Source organism: Schistocerca gregaria, chromosome 7 (genome assembly GCF_023897955.1).
Source record: "Schistocerca gregaria isolate iqSchGreg1 chromosome 7, iqSchGreg1.2, whole genome shotgun sequence".
Taxonomy (NCBI): Eukaryota; Metazoa; Arthropoda; class Insecta; order Orthoptera; family Acrididae; genus Schistocerca; species Schistocerca gregaria.
The window spans coordinates 460,958,842-460,978,146 of NC_064926.1; the positions used below are offsets into that span (position 1 = coordinate 460,958,842).

Consider the following 19,305-nt stretch of genomic DNA (forward strand, 5'->3'; position numbering starts at 1 on the left):
CCCCGTCCGACTATCCGGATTTTGATTTTCTGTGGTTTGCATACATCGATTGAGGCACATGCCAGGATGGTTCCTTTGAAAAAGACTCGGCGGACTTCCTTTCCCTCCAATGTCAGCTTGTGCTCCGACGTTAACTTAAACCGTCATCTTCCTTTCAACTTCGAGAACGAATACGAATCGATTTCCTATCCAATCAACTGCTACGAGTACATCAGAACTGGCATCGACATCGCGCACTTCAGTCATGCTCACGGCAGTACTCGTAAGGTTTTCGGTTCTCCAGCGTAAATCTAGCGTGTCTGCGTCCATAATGCGTGATTTCAATTCAATCTGCTGCGCCTCCATCGAGAATAGTTGCGTCTAAGTTAAACAAAACTACATCCGATTCATAAATTATTTTCACGAAACCTTTTACTTGTAGAACAAACTTTTTTTTAAAAAAAATTATGAATAAGGATACGTTCTTTGTTAGGCTTTCTCATATGATTTTAAGGAAAAGATACATATTTTTATAACTAAAATAACATTTCTAATCAGAATTCGTGGAGTTAGGTTAATGAAACAATAAACTGCCAGTAAAGGCCCGAGTCTTTAAAGAATCGACCTCCTATGTAGGAAACAGCTTCAGTCGCGTGATTACTTTAAAAATAAGTTAATATGTTAAATGTTTCACTTCTAGCACGCGAGAAATTTTTAACAAAGGTTGGAAATGTTGCTTAAAGTCTGTATGAAGTCTCTAAGTGCTGTCTTTATAAAATATTGGTCAGCTGCGAGTAGGACTCGCGCACTGAGAGTTCCGTAAAAACTTAATTACAAATATAGAAACTTCATCAGTTTAGGGAATCGAGAATCTCCACGATTTTTACTTGTTGTCGATATTGATACTGACAAGACATCGGTATCAGGGATTCCAAGACTTTCGAGAATGTTTTAATTTTAATCCTGACGACGAACGACAAATGACAAAAGAATCATTTTCAGTGTGGTATAATTACAAATTAACAATTTTCTGCTTTCTTCCTTTACTTCTACTTTCAAACTTGCTTCTTTCCAAATTTCATGATTCAATGTCAACCGGAAGTGCCGTACATGTTTTAATGAATGAGTCTTTGAGTATCAAAATTTGTCACATAAACGGTCGTACCTTTTGATTGCATTGACTTAGAAACTTCAGTTTTTTTACGCCACCAATGGACTGTAGACCTTAGTATGTAACACGAATTTCAACTTTATACGTCGGCCCGTTTCCAAGAAACAGGGTTTTTAACAGTCGGTCGGACAGACAGAGAGACAGACAATAAAGTGATCCTCTAAGAGTTCCGTTTCTACCGATTGAGGTACGGAATTCTAGAAACTGAATGAATATAGTCTGTGTCATTTGCGCCCCATTTTAAGCAACCGGATATATGTGTATTCCAGTCTTCCCCCCACTCTCTGTCCATGTCCTCATGCCCCTCCCAATCCATCTCCTTCTCCTTCTCTCTCTGTCCATTCCTTCCTCTTCCTCTCTCTGACCATCTCCTCCTCTTCCTTCCCTCCTCCGTCCATCTCGTTCTCTCCACTTTCTCTGCCCGTCTCCTCTTCTTTCCCTTCTTTGTCCGTCCCCTTCTCTCACCTCTGTATATCTCTCCCTTTTTCTTCCCCTTTCCGTTTCCTCCTCTCCATCTTTATGTCCGACTCCTCATCCTCTCTCTGTGGGTCTGTCCCTTCCTCTCCTTGTGTCTGGCCATCTCCCCCTTCTTCCTTTCCCTATCCATTTGTGTCTCCCCTCTTTGTCCATATCCTTTTCCCTCCTTCGTCTCTTCCTCAGCCTCTCTATCTGCTCCTTCTCCTCTCTCTGTTCATCACTTCTTCGTCCCTCTTTCTGGCCATTTCTTCCTCCTCCCATATTCTCCTCTCTCTCCTCTCTCCAGCCCCTCCTTTCTGTGTTTTCTCTCTTTCCCTCTCTCTGTCCATGTCCTCCTCCCCATATCTGTGTTCATCTCCTCACATGTTATCACCCCCATCCCCATATGAGGTAACTGTTTCTTATTCCCTAAGTATTTCTTTCCAGAGGGTAAGTACTGCGGACACCAAGTTTGGCTGAAATAGATCCAGGAGTTTAGAAGGAGCATTTTACCCGTGGCTTTTCCCGCATACGCACATGTCACATAGACATTTATATTCAACATATTTCACACATATTTGTACGCTTGTATAGGAAATTTCGCCCTGCATTTTATTTCCATGCAGCTAAATGTTTATGACTTCATACCTCCTGACCTATGTGTCGTACAATGACATGATTTTGTAGGTACATTCATCGGAATATGTGGACTCTTGTCACCGAAGTACGCTGTGAATAGAATTAATAACAAAGAAGTAATACATTTCAATGTCATACATAAACATCATGTATAATGAATGATACAGTTATTTACCCATCTCAGTGTTTATAACGTCATATTTCCTGAACTACATCACGTGATCAAAAGTATCCGGACATCCCCAAAAACTGCGAGGTACTCCATATCAGCGACCTCAGTAGGCATTAGACATCGCGAGAGAGCAGAATGGGGCGCTCTGCGGAACTCCACGGACTTCGAACGTGGTCAGGTTATTGGGTGTCACTCCTAAACATCCGTAAGTCCACTGTTTCCAATGTGATAGTGAAGTGGAAACGTGAAGGGACACGTACAGTACAAAAGCGTACAGGCGACATCGTCTGTTGACTGACAGAGATCGCCAACAGTTGAAGACGATCGTGATGTGTAATAGGCAGAAGTCTATCCAGACCATCACACAAGAATTCCAAACTGCATCAGGATCCACGGCAAGTATTATGACAGTTAGACGGGAGGTGAGAAAACTTGGATTTGATGGTCGAGTGGCTGCTCATAAGCCAAACATCACACCGGTAAATGCCAAAACGCCTCGCTTGGTGTAAGGAGCGTAAACATTGGACGATTGAACATTGGAAAAACGTTGTGTGGAGTGACGGATCACGGTACACAATGTGGCGATGCGGTGGCAGGGTGTGGGTATGGCAAATGCCCGGTGGACGTCGTCTGCCAGCGTGTTTAGTGCCTACAGTAAAATTCGGAGGCGGTGGTGTTATGGTGTGTTTTTCATAGAGGGGGTTTGCATTGCTTGTTGTGTTGCGTGGCGCTATCACAGCACAGGCCCACACTGATGTTTTAAGCACCTTCTTGCTTCCCATTGTTGAAGAGCAATTCTGGGATGGCGATTGCATCTTTCAACACGTTCCAGCACCTGTTCATAATGCATGGTCTGTGACGGAGTGGTTACACGACAATAACATCCCTGTAATGGACTGACCTGCACAGAGTCCTGACCTGAATCCTATAGAACACCTTTGAGATGTTTTGGAACGTGTCAGGCGTCACCGACCGACATCGATACCTCTCCTCAGTGCAGCACTCCATGAAGAATGGGCTGCCATTCCCCAAGAAACCTTCCAGCACCTGATTGAACGTATGCCTGCGAGAGTGGAAGCTGTCATCAAGGCTAAGGGTGGGCCACCACCATATTGAATTCCATTACCGATTTAGGGCACCACGAACTTGTAAATCATTTTAAGGTGTCTCAATACTTTTGATCACATAGTGTACGTGTCGTTAAATGGTATAATTTTGCAGGCACATTTTGTGGTAGACCCCCTAAACGTGAAAACGAACTGCAAAATTGAATACTGAATGAAAAACGTGTCTCCAGTGCAGTTAGTATTAAAGAAGAAATAAGTTAAAACGTCATGCCTGATGCTGTAGTTTTACTCCATGGTCAGCGAAAATGTAAGCAATAAACTCTTTTTCTTTAATTGTTTTGTGGGGGTGTCAGCAAGAAAAGGTTTTGCCGCGGTTTGAAAATACATGTTAAAAATGTTGTAGGTCATTAAGAACTCTTTTTCTAAAATACTGGGTCAAGAAAGTGTGGATCTTCGTGCGTGGGTCACACTTCAGTCCCCCCCCCCCCCCCCCCTCGCGGCGCCGCCAACGCCCCCCTCCCCCCTCCGCTCCTGATTCTTCCCAGACTGTTAATGATGTGTGTGCCAGGTTTGATTGAAATCGGTCTGGTGGTTTAGGAGGCGATGAGGAACATACATACATACAACCATTTTTATAATATGTCCTGAACTATGTGCCGTACAGTAATTTTTCAGCTATATTCATTCCTATATGTTTTTTAAATAGAGTCGGTAGTAAAGAAGTGATAAATTAAAACGTCATGGTTGATGCAGACGTTTAACTACATGAACAGCGAAAATATAATAAGCGATAAACTACTTTTCTTTGACCATTTTGTATACGGGGTGGAGGGGGGGGGGGGCGCCATCAGTTACGAAAAGTTTCATAAAGGTTTGATATTATACATAAACTTTCTTCAAAGTTATAAATTGCTATCACTCTCAAATATCCCATGAATATATTCTGGGTAATTTGTACGCCTTAAGTTAAGTGCCTCAATAAAAAGCACTCAGTATCTATCTTAATAATTGTCTTAGTGAGTTAAAAATTTAGCATTAGATTACATCTCTTAATGAGAAGGTTATGAGAGCAATTTAAATTTTTATATTCGGTCAATAATTATGCAAAATACTGAATACCAAATTTTTGTTGTCCCCTGGAAGCCGTTACATAGGTAAGATGCAGCCGGTATTGGATTCCGTAATAACGGTTTAGTAATATAGATGCTGATTTAATATTGTTTTTATTTTCATATGCATCTTTCAGAGGAACGTTATTGTTTGCGTAACAACTGCCCTCCTCCTGATTTCTGCATAATTTCGACTGATGCTAGCACAAGACGGTCATAAACGTGAAACGAGAGGACTCTTTTTTCCGGATGTAGCATTGGAATACTCGACGTCAGTTCTCTATAACACGAATACTTCAGTTCTCGAATGCCCGACATTGACCGCCAGCAACCATACTGCAGGGATGCGCTATAGCACCTCTGCCTCTTCCCGTTCCCGAAATGTGTTTTAATAAAATTCAAAAGTAAATTGCAGTACCTAGGAAGCTCTTTCCTGTGGAAAGTCGACGTTTTCTGCACAATCACACGGATTCGCTATTTTGTGCAAAAGAGCGTACGTCTGAAAAGAAGCAACTTGATGTCGAGCAGTGTTGAATTTTTGTAAATGTAAGGTTAGACCAACCCTACGTTTTTCCGCTAGTTTACACGTTTCTGCTGCATAGAAATACTGTGATGATAGTAATTGACCGGAACCGTTTGAGGTAACAAAGAACATATACACAGTTGTGTGTCACGCATTTAATAAAATATCGAACAGTTTCACTTTCCTGATTTTGCCTTCGAGATACATTTTTCATCCCTTTCAGAAGGGCAGTTCTTTGCAGTTCATTTCGAACAACAGTACAGCATTTATGGAAATGTGCTGTTGCAGCGCCTTCCGTCCACGACGAAAGACGAGCGGCCTGAGGAAAAGGGGGCGCCAGAGGGCAACTTCTCCCGCATCCATGCCCCTCGCAGCTCCTCTCCCCTCCCTCCCCCCCCCCCCTTTCCTCCCGCTACAGGGGACTTGCGGGGGGCGAATGGTTTAACCTTAATTTTCCCGTTCATTAGCGCGGTAATTGGCGACTTTCGGCAGAAAGCTAAGACGCGGTACTGCATTACTGCGAGGAAATGGGGTCCATCTCCAGGCGGCTCCTTGAGGAAATGAGATGCAGAGTGCCGCCCGCGCCCCGTACGGAGCGCCTCAGGTGACTACTGCCGCAGCGATTGTGGCCTGCAGGCAGGGAGGAGCGGAAGGTCTGGCGAATGCCGGACAGCCCGAGAGGCCCTTGTGACGTTGACGGAAAACTGTTACTGTTGACAGCTGTTCCCTTACGTCCACCAGTAGGGTTTCTAAAAACCTCTGTTGTTAAATACCTACCTTTCAGGTGTCCTTCATAACAAGCGCACCAGATGGAAACAGTCTTTCCTAAAGGCACTTAGTGACACCTTAAGCCCCTTTTTCTATTTATTCTTTATAGTGCGACCGGTGTCAGTCAAAGACCATTATCCAGCACCTGGCGTACGCACGTCGTGGATACGGGTAAATTCGACGTGAAGAGGATGTTTGAGAATTGAAGTAAATACACAAGCAATACCTACAGATATTTGTTAACAGCAAGAGTTGCATACATACATAAAAAGTAAAATGTCAATATAGTATTTAAAAGTACTGTTGAGTAATGCAGAGCGAGATGCTTTGAGAGTAATATACAGGCAACTATTCAAGGTATACACAAAATTAAACGGCAAAGAGACATGAGCAACCGTTAGCGTAACACATCGCTTATCTGTCCGCTCCCGGTAGCTGAGTGGTCAGCGCGACAGAATGTCAATCCTGAGGGCCCGGGTTTGATTTCCGGCTGGGTAGGAGAATTTCTCCGCTGAGGGACTGGATGTTGTGTTGTCCTAATCATTATCATCATTTCATCTCCATCGACGTGCAAGTCGCCGAAGTGGCGTCAAGTCGAAAGACTTGCAACCGGGAGGCCCGACAGGAGACCCTATTCATACGACATTTATTATTTATCGCTAATCTGTAAATGTTGTAGGTTTAGCTGTAATCAGTTGTCCTAACGAGCAGTATTACCTTTGTAAGAAAATATCACGAAAATATTCAGCATATTTTTTGTTTTTTAGTTTTGCTTAAAGAACCAAATTCCATTTTGAATAAAAAATCTCGAAATGAGAAACAAATAAATAAATTGGAAATTTTCTGATATATTGTTAGAAAGGTAATACTAGTCATGAGGGCCAATTGATTAGACGTAAATCTACAGTATCTAAACGTCAGTGATGTTTCTATGCTAACAGTTGTCCATTCCTTGGATAGTCACATGTGGTTAACAGACCATGCACCTATCTCTGCACGACTAGCCATTATTTATAAATTTTGCAGTTCTGATATTGTATTTTTATGTATATATATAACTCTTGCAGTTAACAAAAATCTGTAAATATTGCTTAATGCTTTACTGCAACTTTCAAACAGCCTTTTCGCCTGAAATTTTCCCGTAGCCATGAAGTGAGCTGAATAATGGTCGGTCGTTCTTTGACCGAAATCGGTCGCACAATAAAGAATAAACTGTACAGCCCTTTAACGTATTACATGACATCATTCCTATAAAAAAGTTGAACGAAGGGATTCAAAGCATTGTTGTCAAGTTAGGATTTTACGCCTCTGTGTGGCGACTATAGTCATTACTATTCGGGCCACAACATTTTACCCCTCAAATAACTGAGGTCAGCTAATTCTACTTATTTCACTGTGCAGAATTTCACACTTTTACAGAAGATGCCAGTTCACAACACCAAATGCAAGCCGTAGAGCAAAAGTTTGTTTTGTGCTGCTGCGCTACAGCGAAAGCACGCCACGTAGAGCTATCGGACGACGCAGCCCCTGCGGGGAAGGCAACCGTCAGGTACACGCCTGCACGAGCCGGCGCACTCACTGACCTCGTGGCGCCAACAGAGCCTTTGTTGTGCCAACACCTCCCTCCCCCCTCCCCCTCCCGTCCAACACCTCCGCCTCCCTCTTCCCCGCACTCTCTGCCTTGTTTATGGTCTCCGTATCGGAAGAGCACAACCGCAACACTGGTTTATCAGCTGCGCGGCGCTGGGACTGCTCATTTAGTATTTTCCGTCTGCGATGGAGTAACACAAAGTCCGGGCACAGTCAGCGACCAGCGGCAGCAGCGACAGCGGCGACACGTCCACCCAACCACAGTGCCTACCATGTGTTTCTCGTTTACAGCTTAAAAATGTGCAACGAGCGACTGCCGATAATAGCCGAACATGTTTCGAAAAGGTGCGTACAGTTATATTTCTACATTCTTTTTTATTTTGGTGTGATTTTCCTTGGTATCGCCGGACCCAAATGAGACAGCGTCTTATCGCCTATTATTGAACTACACCCGCTTCTCAATTATGCAGAGTGGTAACCTTTTTTAATGTTTTTTGACGCAAACAATTCCGTTTTCGGCATTCGAAATTTGAAGGTATTCACTTCCACAAATTTACAAACTAATAAAGGAAAGTATAGATAAAAAAAAGATGGAAGGCCAGATAGATTTCTGGGTGTGCTTTGCGACTAACAGCATGAAAAGAATAGAAGGAAGGTTGAGATTTAACATCCCAACGGAACAGAAGCTAACGTAGAGAAAGGGATGGAGAAGGAAAGTTACAGAGCCCTCCACAAAAGCGCCATAGCGGCATTAGTCTTAAGCGAATAGATGTGGCAACGTAAATCGTGGTGACCGGACGGAGATTTGGCTTCCGAAGTGAGAGTCGAGGGTCTTAATAACTTTGCTAGTTTACACTGTATGGGACAAGAAACAGCTGTCTTCGTCAAAAAGACGTCTTCAGTCTGATTAAACTTCCATTTCTAGTTACCGAAAAATAAAGCAAACCTTACATTTAACGTCCATTAAACGTTGAGGTCACTAAATGTTAATTTGTTTAATCTACTTCTTGCCTAAAATCGCAATTCGTTGCTGGAACGCTACTCTATTTATTTTAATCCAACACTGTGCTAGCAAATAAATACTGGTGTCTTCCAAAAAGCTGATCATGGCACAGTCTGGAAACCGACAGGCCCCAGCGCTGTACGCCACGTGGCTGTAGAATATCCACGCTACGTGGAGAGCCTTCGTGACAGAGGGTTAATAAGCTTTCACATCACCGTTGTTCGGCTACGCACCAATCAAACCATTCATAAGACTACTTTGAAGAATTAGTAGCAATTTGGAGTTGGGAGTACTATTGTACAAATACCGTGTGTTGATGCTGGCCTCAGTTACATATCGCAGTTTGACGAAGGACTTCGCTGCTTTAAGCTAAGTAGCGCAATCGCTGCGATAAGAGAAATCTTTGCGCGTAAACAGTCTTGTTTTCTGCGCAGAATTAAGATGTACGTCCGGGAAAAGAGCGCACGGCACTTATTATGGGTAAAACTAGAAGACAAGAAACAATTTTACTACTGTTTATTCATGAGGCGTGAGAAATTTGCACTGTAGATATTAGCATGAAGCTAACATTATTGCCGTGGTCTGTTATCGATTACAGAACTCACATCGAATTCAAATGTCACACGTGTGTTCTATTAAAACCAAACATGTATTGACATGATCTTCTCTAATTATGTAATTATTTTATTATACCTGTCAACCAATAAACCAGGCAGTTGTGTTTCACCACAGTTTCGTTCTCTACTCGGTTGCTGTTTTGTACACCGTTCCAATTATTTGACGTTCTGTAACTGGATAATTTAGAGCCGAGGAAACGAAAAAAAAAAAAAAAAAAATTAATGCCACACGCATCTTTCCTTAAGAATTGCCATTTTTAACGAAATTCTACATCTGCTACCGTTAGGCCAAACGCATTTGTTTCATTACATTGAACCGGCGGTATGTCACAAATGCAATTCTACAAATAAGAATGTTACAGTTTTTGAGCTCTTTCGTTAACGTGCGACTCATGACGTGTGCACGGACAATGTGAAATTAAGTGTTGTCATGTAGAATAACCTGTCTTGACCGAAAGCAAAGACGGTGCAGATTTACGCCAATGACGAGCCATTGTGCTAAAGCTTTGGTAATTGGTGTGCATTATCAGCGTGGAACATATCAGTTAGATAGCGCTGGGAAGGAACCATACTTAACATACTGAGCTTGTTCACTCCTGAAGTATTTTCAGACAACCTGCGATGAACCTGATGTTTGAAGGTTTCGCAGTGAAGAGAATGTCCTGTCACCTATCCTCTACGCATTCGGATCATCTTTGATGCTGCTTACGATAAACTGCCCGACTGCTTCCCAGTTATTGCCAACGCTAGTCGATGACTGCCTCGTGGGTGTACATGCATATCTATTTATTCCTCGAGACGCAAGGCACAGGAAGAAGAAGTGGGAAACTCAGTACGCATGCGCCACAGATAACGTATCTGCACGGAAGTGCGGCAGTCACAGGTGAAGCAACGCGGCTTAATTGGACGTGCACTACAGATGAAACTGGACGATCGCCTGGCATAAGCAGAGAGCGCTCGGCAGACGATAGAAGCCTGAATGAGAATAAAGCCGGGAAAAATATGCTAAAACTTGTAGCAGGCGTACAAGAAAAAAAAAACAATTCTTGTCAGGGGAATGATGAAATATGAAAAAAATTATTTTAGGACTCCGCCACGAGCATAATACATTTCTTCTTATTCACTGTTTCCCACGCACATTTCGGTGCTGTTAAACCACTCTCAGTCGCTGTCTCTTCATTCTTCTGTAAAAGATAAATATTTTTTGATAAACAAATACGTTCATTTCAAGTATGATAACCAATTTCGCCAACATTTCTTACGAATCACATGCCTTAGCGTCACGTTCAGTGGTTCGTGTTGTTCTATGCTTTATTTATAACAGGTGAAAATATAGTTTGTAACCTTTACTTTGACATACTTTCTCCGCAACGAAAAGTTCGTCCAATAGCGGGGATACTTATATTTTCACTGTTTCTATTATAGTAATCTACTTAATACTTTTGCTAATCTGTTCGATAATTATATTTCTCTTAGGCATTGATTATTATAACGTTTTTCCAGATTTACGGCGATGTATTGTAATTTTTAAAACATATTACCTGAATTGGAATGTTTAATATATCTGAGAGTGACGAAACATTGTTTATTAGTTTTGCAACTTATGTTCGATGTTGTTTGTGGTAGTTTTAGCGCCATGACTTAAACACTGAATGCAAAACACCTCTCGAAATACCCGCCAAGAACAGAGAAAACAAGATGGCGGAACAGATGGGTAGGTAGTACTCGTAAATATTGCAGCAGGCCGTGTTTTGCAAAAAGCAAAGCTAAACAAAAGTACGTTGAAGTAATAGAAAATTTTTCTCACACTCGTGAATACTAAAAATTCCAACTCAAGACTTACACTTTCAGTCGTAACAAGGCATGTTTTCGTAAAAACTGGAAAAACACGATCATAAATGAATTTCGAACCGAAGTAAACATAATTACAAAACCAGTTTCATACAAGCAGCAATTAAATCACAGACATTAATTTAAATGGCTCAAATTATACTATTTTCAGATTTAGGCTAAGTCTTCGTTTTGCAGAAAGCAGGTCCTGTGCGAGAGTATCACACATTATAAGTTGTAGATGACTAAATGTAATAAAACGTCACCCATAATAAGGAATGCAACAGTAATATGTGCAACACAGTGTTTTATAAAAAGGGTAAGTGAAGTTGATGATTGTAACCTCAACAGTCGGTATTCCTTTTATTTAGAAAAGCAATAATGGAGGAGGCATAGCGATTGCTCATGGCCGGATAATTTTATTATATCACAGCTAGATCGAATTCGACACATTTTTGCCATCTTCTTGGCTACAAGAACATGGTAAAATTTGTCTGGCCGTATGTATTAATGGAAACATTGAACAAATGATATTGCAGTATAGTAAAATAATTTGTGATTTTATGGAAATCACTGGAAATATAAAAGTGGTTGGTCTGGCGCTTATTTGAATCGCTGTTCCCCTAAATACTTAAACATGAGGAAATTGTAGTTTGACCATGGCGAAATCCTGAAAAATGTTTTCGTTTAAGTAAATACAAACAAAAGTAGTGAGTTTTTTTAGAGAAAAACGCAAGAGATATTCTATGAACTGAATAGATAAAAACCTCGGCCCGATTGATTAGAGTGAGTAGCAGACAGTTTTCACCGATTCAGTGACCACCGGAAAAAAGCAAGGCCTGTGGCACGTTAAACCTGATTCGTGAAGTTTGCAAAAGCGCGTAATGATTTAGTTGTTAGGGAACGAGAGAGTGTAATGTGGTAGCTGTACCGTTTCTCGCAAAAGAAATCCAGGTCGTCATTAGATCGAATCGCTCGACATATTATGTCCTCATTCCATTACAAGCTCCACAGAAATTTGCGATTTGTCCCACGACGTTATCTCTCGTCGTTCTTCTATAGTAAGCAAATCTACATCTCTGCGTTTTCAAGTATCATTTTGCCCTTCTCCTATTCCGTTTGCGAATAGTACGGGGGAAGAAAGAATGTTGGTAGTCCTCTGTAAGGAACTATTGGTCGCGTGAGGTTTTTTGAAAGTTACATTGGGTCATTCTTTACAGTAAACAATATTGTGAGATGCACTTGCTACTATGATAAAACTCGATGTCGTAAGAATATACGTTCATTGATTTTTTAATACTTCTTCCACATTTAGCATTTTCACCGTTTTAGGAGAATTACATGGACATCAAATTTTTATTGGCAAAAATGTCATTTTTTTTACAGAAAAAGTTTTGATTGGATCGTAACTGATTGTATATCAGCTCCCCAAGTTTGTTAAAGAATCTGTCAACTTGTTCCTTTCTAGAACTGTTGCACGCTGTAGATTCGTGAATACAGCTGTCCTCAGCCTTTATTCTTTACGTCTTTTCATAAGATCATTGCAAAAGCCTTTATCCACTGTCATTTCTATCTTATTGAATCGGTGCTTTATGTTCAGCAGCATTTTTACAGTAGATTTAAAAACTTAGCTTTACACAAATGTAAGCTGGCGATCTAAATAGTTAACACGAACGAAGAGTATTGTTTCCTGTTCATTACTTAGTGTTATCGAAAAATAAAATTATTATTTCTTAAAACAGATTTCATGGCCACCTATTTATTTACCCGTAAAGTCTATCACTTAGATACTTCTTGCAACTGAGTATTTGTCACTCGCTCGCCCTGATTGCCGTTCCGAGATGTCTGACTTACTCTGCGGCTTTCTTCGCGTTATTTTTACCACATTTTTCATTCTGATTTCTCCATCTTTGTCTGTTAAAGAACAGGCCATAAAAATTTAAGCTTTTATGCTATCTTTTTTGTCCGATATAACCCGAAACTGCTTTTTCCGATACAACCCGAACGTACCGTTGCGATTAGTTTAACATTCCCAACGTTATTACTTGAGCTAGACACTGTTGCAACCTGCAACAAAGAGAATAATGTAAGTTGTTCAAATGGCTCTGAGCACTATGGGACATAACATCTGAGGCCATCAGTCCCCTAGAACATAGAACTACTTAAATCTAACTAACCTAAGGACATCACACACATCCATGCCCGAGGCAAGAATCGAACCTGCGACCATAGCAGTCGCGCGGTTCCGGACTGAAGCGCCTACAACCGCTCGGCCATCGCGGCCGGCAATGAAAGTTGTATCTATAAAGATATAATCAAATATAATATTACTTACTTGCAAATAAAACATAACATAAATTCATTGTTGTTTTGTTTCAAAATGGCTTGAGTGGTCTTGTTTCTCCATAATTCATGCTGCGATAGGTGCTGTCACGAGCGCTAGAGTTTAGAAACAGTTGCCAGATACTGCCAGTGTCTGATACTGCCCGACCTTTCCCTGAAAGCCATCTCCTCAGTTAGGGAGAAGAAGGCTCATTACACCGTCGAGAATTGGAAGATTAAGACCTGCTACATTTCCGGAGTAAGCAGGACTTAACGACTTGGGCCTCGGGGCAGGTTAAGAGGCTAGAATCGCCATTAATGCAGGCCTCCGGAAAAGAAGCCACAATGGTGTCAGATAAATGAAAACCAAACGTCCCGGCGATTGTCCCCGGAAACCGCGGCGCCAGAAATAGCGGCGGTCCGCTAATGCTGAGGAGGAAGTTAATCAGGCAGGCGCCGTGGCCCGGAAATGAGCAGCCGGCCACCGCAGCTGGCCTGCCTGCTTGGCCTGGCCTCCACCCCACGGTGCGTAATGAGGCGAGGCGGCCAAATGAAGCGGTCGCCGCCCTGATTGGGCAATCGCTCTTGATTTGATTTAGGGAAACGTCTTCCTCGCTGGGACACTCATATTAGGCCTCTCGCGCCCTGATGGCGCTGCGGTCGCCTCCCAGAGGTTCGACACGCACGTGTACAAATGAGATGCACAGATTAGATCCTGTGGGCCGGCGGTGGCTATTACCTCATCCACTTCCGTCAAATCATTTACGCAGAAGACCTGTCTACAACGCTGTTACGGGGACCTAATCGTCTAACGCTGTCAACTATGAACTCCTCGTCCAAACTCTAGAGGCCAAAGGGATGTCGATCGCCCGCCGTCATCTTCTGCCACACGACGTCATGCGATATGGAGGAATATGTGGTTAGCACATCGCTCTCCCCGTTTTGCCGATTTCCAGATCTTGGAATCGATACTGCTCAATCCTCAGTTGGCTTCACAAGGCTGAGTGCACCCCTATCAGTCCTCGTGCCAAGGAAAAGTCCTTGGCAGTACCGGGAATTGAGCCCTGATCCTCCACATGGAAGCAATCTACGCTAACCACTCATCTACATTAGTATAAGCGTTAAAATAAATGCATTCATTTAGGAATTATTTATTTAGCATGTGGCTAATACACACAACAGATACACACAGATGTATACCTACAGGATGTTACGAAACTCTCTACGCAGACTCTGAGAAAGTGGCGACCAACATAGTTAAGTCTAGCATAGGAACTCATAACCAGAAACGTACCGTTTTCCTGGTACATAACACACATTGATCTTTGACTCTTGTTACTTGTCGTCTGGGTCCACTTACTAGTAGGACGACCACCGACGTCAACACACATACCATACTTCTTTACCATGTTCCAGAACACATGATCGCCAATCTTTGGTCTTCCAGCGTTCACCGCAGCCATAACCCGCACCTGTAGGTCTTCCTCAGATGCTACAGGGTCTCGTAAATCAAGGGTTACATGTGGCCCCACAGGTAGTTGTCCAGCGGATTCAAGTTGGGAGAAGGTGCAGGTCCAGCAATCGTGCCACGACGACCGGATCCACTGTTTCCCAAATCTTTGATCCATATGATCTCGGACAGCAGGTACGAATCTCTCTGGGTAGATCACAAACCCATAGTGGGCATGATTGGTGAATGATGTATGTAATACCATAGTTAGTGGCACAGCCAATGCGGGAGATTTGAAAGTATGTTGTGGTGTTTTGCGTGCAGCGGGAAAATGGTACGTTTTCGAACATCATTTTCTATGCTACGTAATTGTCTTGGCCCCCACTACAAGTCCTCAACGTCTGCAAAGAGAGTTTATTTACACCGATTATATACAAACGAGAAACAACGAACATGATAAAATTACAAGTGTTTCATAATTGAATCTCCAAATTTTCAATACAGTGCACACGTTGTGGTGCTGCTAGCGGGAATCTGCATTGCCGTGCTATGATATGGTCGAATCCGACAGTCGCTGACTAGCCGCTGACAATGTGATATATGCCATAGTCTGGCGTTGAGCTCCGCAGTCGAAGTCTGCATTGGGCAGCTTTTTCCACTGGTGCAGCGTATCCTTCTACTTGCCGTGGCCCGTCTGTGTCTGGTTAAGGGCAGTCTCGGTTTTGCATGGTAGGTGAGATCCACTTGAGAGCTTAGCACTTGAGAAGTTGGCAGGTGCAGAATAATTAGAGCTTCCCACCGACCGCTTCCATACTTCTGGAGGTTTAAAATCTCTGCTAGCCATGCCAAAATCATTACGTGGAGTACGGTGTCATGATTGCAGCTTTTAAGTTTCCTATGCGTGGGTAGATCAGGATCCCTGGAGATCTTGAATTTCCTCGTAAGAGAAGCACATCTGCACAAATCAGGCAGCACTATACTTGCTAACGGTGACTTGATACCGCCAGATATGAGCTCGATAGTATTCATTTGGGTGTTGACAAGCTTTGTATGATGGTTATTCATCCAGAACGGTGCACAAAGTACACCAAATCTAGTCTGAACAACGTAGTGTGGTTGCTGAGGTTCCCGAGGTAGTTCCGATAACTTATGGTGGATTTGTTACAAGTCTTCTGCGTTAGGCTCAGATGTTGTGGCTTAGAGGACAGTATTTTGAGTTCCATTTATGAGGAAGAACTCTGCCTTTGAAACTTATATTCAGTTTCACGTTCGTCGGATGATTATTTAAATGGAAGCACGACACCCTTGAAAAGAGCACATTGCTTGTTTCGCAGCACAGTAGATGGTGTAGGACTGGTGCCAGGCGATGATGCTATCGACCATCGTCCAATGAGGCATTTTACGCGCAGTGGGTGTAGGGTGCAGTTCAGGTGGTTCCGTCATTTTTTCGGAGGTGATTTCAGTTCCATGGCTTGGGCCTAATAATTCAAGTTACCGCGAAAATTAACCGAGCTGTTCAGTTCAACATTCTCGGCGATCATGTTCAAAATGATTCAAACGGCTCTGAGCACTATTGGACTTAACATATGAGGTCATCAGTCCCCGAGAACTTAGAACTAATGAAACCTAACTAACCTAAGGACACCACACACATCCATGCCCGAGGCAGGATTCGAACCTGCGACCGTAGCTCTCACGTGGTTCCAAACTGTAGCGCCTAGAACCGCACGACCACCACGGCCGGCGGCGATGAAGTGTTCCCCCTTCTTCTACAGTTTCATGATTAGTAATCTAAGGACATGTCTTTTACTCAGTGGTTGCTTGTTTTATTCAATATTGCCCCTCTGGATCTCCGAATCAAATCTGGCAAAATGCAAATTTTTAAGGAGACAGAGTCGCAAAATAGTTCATTTCTAAATAAAGCTTTCCGGATCCACCAGCTATAAGCCTGAAATCACTCAAGCCACCTTGGACTGATCTCCGGATTCAGAAATTTTCGATGTCACCGAGAAGTGGACGCAACGCTGGAATGGACATCAACATCAGAACGCCCATCTAATTCACAGCCCAACGATGAGAGTTGCTGGTCTCGCATGGTCGAGACTCAATCGCTTCCGAATGAAAAAAGGGATATGTAGTCACATCTTGAAGAAGTGGACTCATTGTGACAGTGCTGCATGTGACCTTGGTGCGACGGAAGAGACGGTAAGATAATTTTGTTGTGGAGAACCGCCCGCTCCATGCTTTTAAAGGTTGTCTCAAAGACATGCATGATGTGACACCGTGCGCTGGCATATCATTGTCAAATTTAAACGTTAACCTTGCAAATACGTTGTGCGTATATATATATATATATATATATATATATATATATATATATATTGTTACGGCCTGCGATGATGAACATAATAGTACAACCTTCTTCAAGGACGATGACAGCCATGTTGACAGGGTTACAGGCATATGTTCCTGGTTGGACCAACATTCCGACACACTATCGTATCTTGAATGACCCTCTGAATCATACGGACCTAAACTCACAATACGTCTCCAGCATTTGATAGCTGTTTGGTACCTAATGATCAGTGAGTGGCTTCACCTAGATATGGCATACCCGAAGAAACATGTAGACACTCCTCCTCGCCGAACTGAGGGTATTAACAATACTAGTGCCGGTGTTACACGGCATTACCGTTATGGTTCCTGAGGTGATTAAGGTTTGTGTGGCGATCTCATCTCGACATGTTATGAAAAAAATCCTTGTAATTTCTAGCATTTTTTAAAGTGAAAACTATTCCTTAGGCATGTTCTTTAAGTCATTTTAGTTGTTGATAAATGAAATATTAAATGTTACATTTCGAAATTTGTAAGACTGTAACAGTTACACAATTGCCAGATTCTCATTGAGCAACGGTAATATCGACACTCATTTGAAACTTAAGGGTTCATTAAGTTTGAGTTGTTCCGTAAACACACATTCTCCTCCTTGTACTCCTGGAACCAGCTCTTGCACCCACTAACATACTGTAGCTGAAGTTCTCGAATTTCAACTGCATAAACGAAGCCACGACATTTCGCACTGTAATACCAATAACTGTAACTTCCTGGCAGATTAAAACTGTGTGCCGGAACAGGACTGGAACCTTGGAGCATGGCATGTCCCAAAACTGAGTCCTGATTCGGCACACAGTTTTAATCTGCCAGGAAGTTTCAAATCAAAGCGCACTCCATAGCAAAGCCAACATTCATTCGGGGAACGGACTTACTGTCTTGTAAGTGTTCGGTGGTAAAATTCACCCCGATGGCTATTTGTTCACGACTTATTTCGTGAGTCTTTTCGGTTTCGACACACCCAGTAAGCCTACATCACGTACAGTTGAATCACTTTTACTTCTTTCCCCCTCTTTCTTCATAGTTAACCTTTCAATCAGCCGCTTTCAGGATAACAAAACATTAGGATGTACATTTATATACAGTCTCCACAAAATACTGCACAGTGTATGGCGGAGGGTGCTTCATAACAAGATGAGCATTTTCTGACCTAATCCATACGCATACTTAGCGAGAGAGAAGTGGCACACGCCCTAATTTTTCTCATGATCCCTTCGTAAGAGATATGATGGTGACAGCATACCAGGCGCACTGTGCTCTTCTAATATAGGTCCTCTGGAGCTGTTCTACAGGGTTGTGCGAGAATTACGTCATCTTGCTTCCAAGCATTTCCATTTAAATTCCACAAGTATTTCTGTTATACTTTCGTATGGGCTATACCAAAATGCTACTAACTTCACAGGGAACATATGAATTATTGCGATGCCTGTTGTCATGCCTTCTTGCTTAGGCCACCAAACGCTTGAACAATACTCTAGAATTAGCCATCCTAGCGTCATCCGCGTGACTCCTTTTACAGCTGACGTTATGATCTAGCACAAACTATAGAACTCAGACTCAGACTAAATAGAATCTTAAGATTGTAAGAAAAAGCAGCAGTATTTTGGTCTGTGACATCTGTATGTACAGACTGGACAAAATAAATCTGGACCGGAAGATACGTTATTTTGCACCTGGGGCAGATTATGTAGGTTGGGCTGGCTATCTTCAGGTGAAGGATATATTTTCCAGGCCAGTTTTTAATTTTTTCCTTCAGTACAAAGAAAAGTAAAAGTAACTGGAGAAACAAATGAATACAAGATGGAAGGAGGAGAATCTGTGAGAAGGGACAGATAAGTAAAACAAAAACACAGCGATAATGGAATGAAATAAAAAGAGATTAGAAATGAGAGAACAAATGGAGAGTTTCTTTTCTGTCTGACTATGAAAGAAGTACCTCTCCTCGAAGCTACTGTGGTGATAGTTGTGCTGTAGCGTTCTGTTGGATTGTTCAAGTTCAGGTGTCAAATACTTTAATATGCTGACGCTAGGACAGTTAAATTTGCACAGTGCTTATTTTCTCTCTAGTGTGCTATTGTAAGTACAAAACAGTAAAAAACAGAAAAATAATGTTCTGACGAAGTTCTTTATTTGGATGTTTTATGCAAACGATTTCGACTTTTAGCTTTCGCGAATTTCCCGAGACTCTCTGTTTGGTGTTCTACGCACAGCTGTCTCT

The 19,305-nt window shown here is 42.3% G+C and overlaps 1 protein-coding gene across 3 annotated transcripts in view; it reads left to right on the top strand.

The window, feature by feature from the left end:
• The window catches only part of LOC126281465 (transcription factor SOX-5-like), an 821,264-nt gene that overhangs the window by 550,631 nt on the left and 251,328 nt on the right, over nt 1-19,305 (top strand). The window contains exon 1 of one of the 3 annotated variants that reach the window (XM_049980459.1): nt 7,581-7,819. The exons of the other annotated variants lie outside the window; for them this stretch is intronic. Coding sequence (XP_049836416.1) covers nt 7,773-7,819 — 47 coding nt within the window. The 5' untranslated portion in view covers nt 7,581-7,772. Of the gene's footprint in view, nt 1-7,580; nt 7,820-19,305 lie in introns of those variants that run through there. 3 annotated transcript variants of the gene reach the window in all.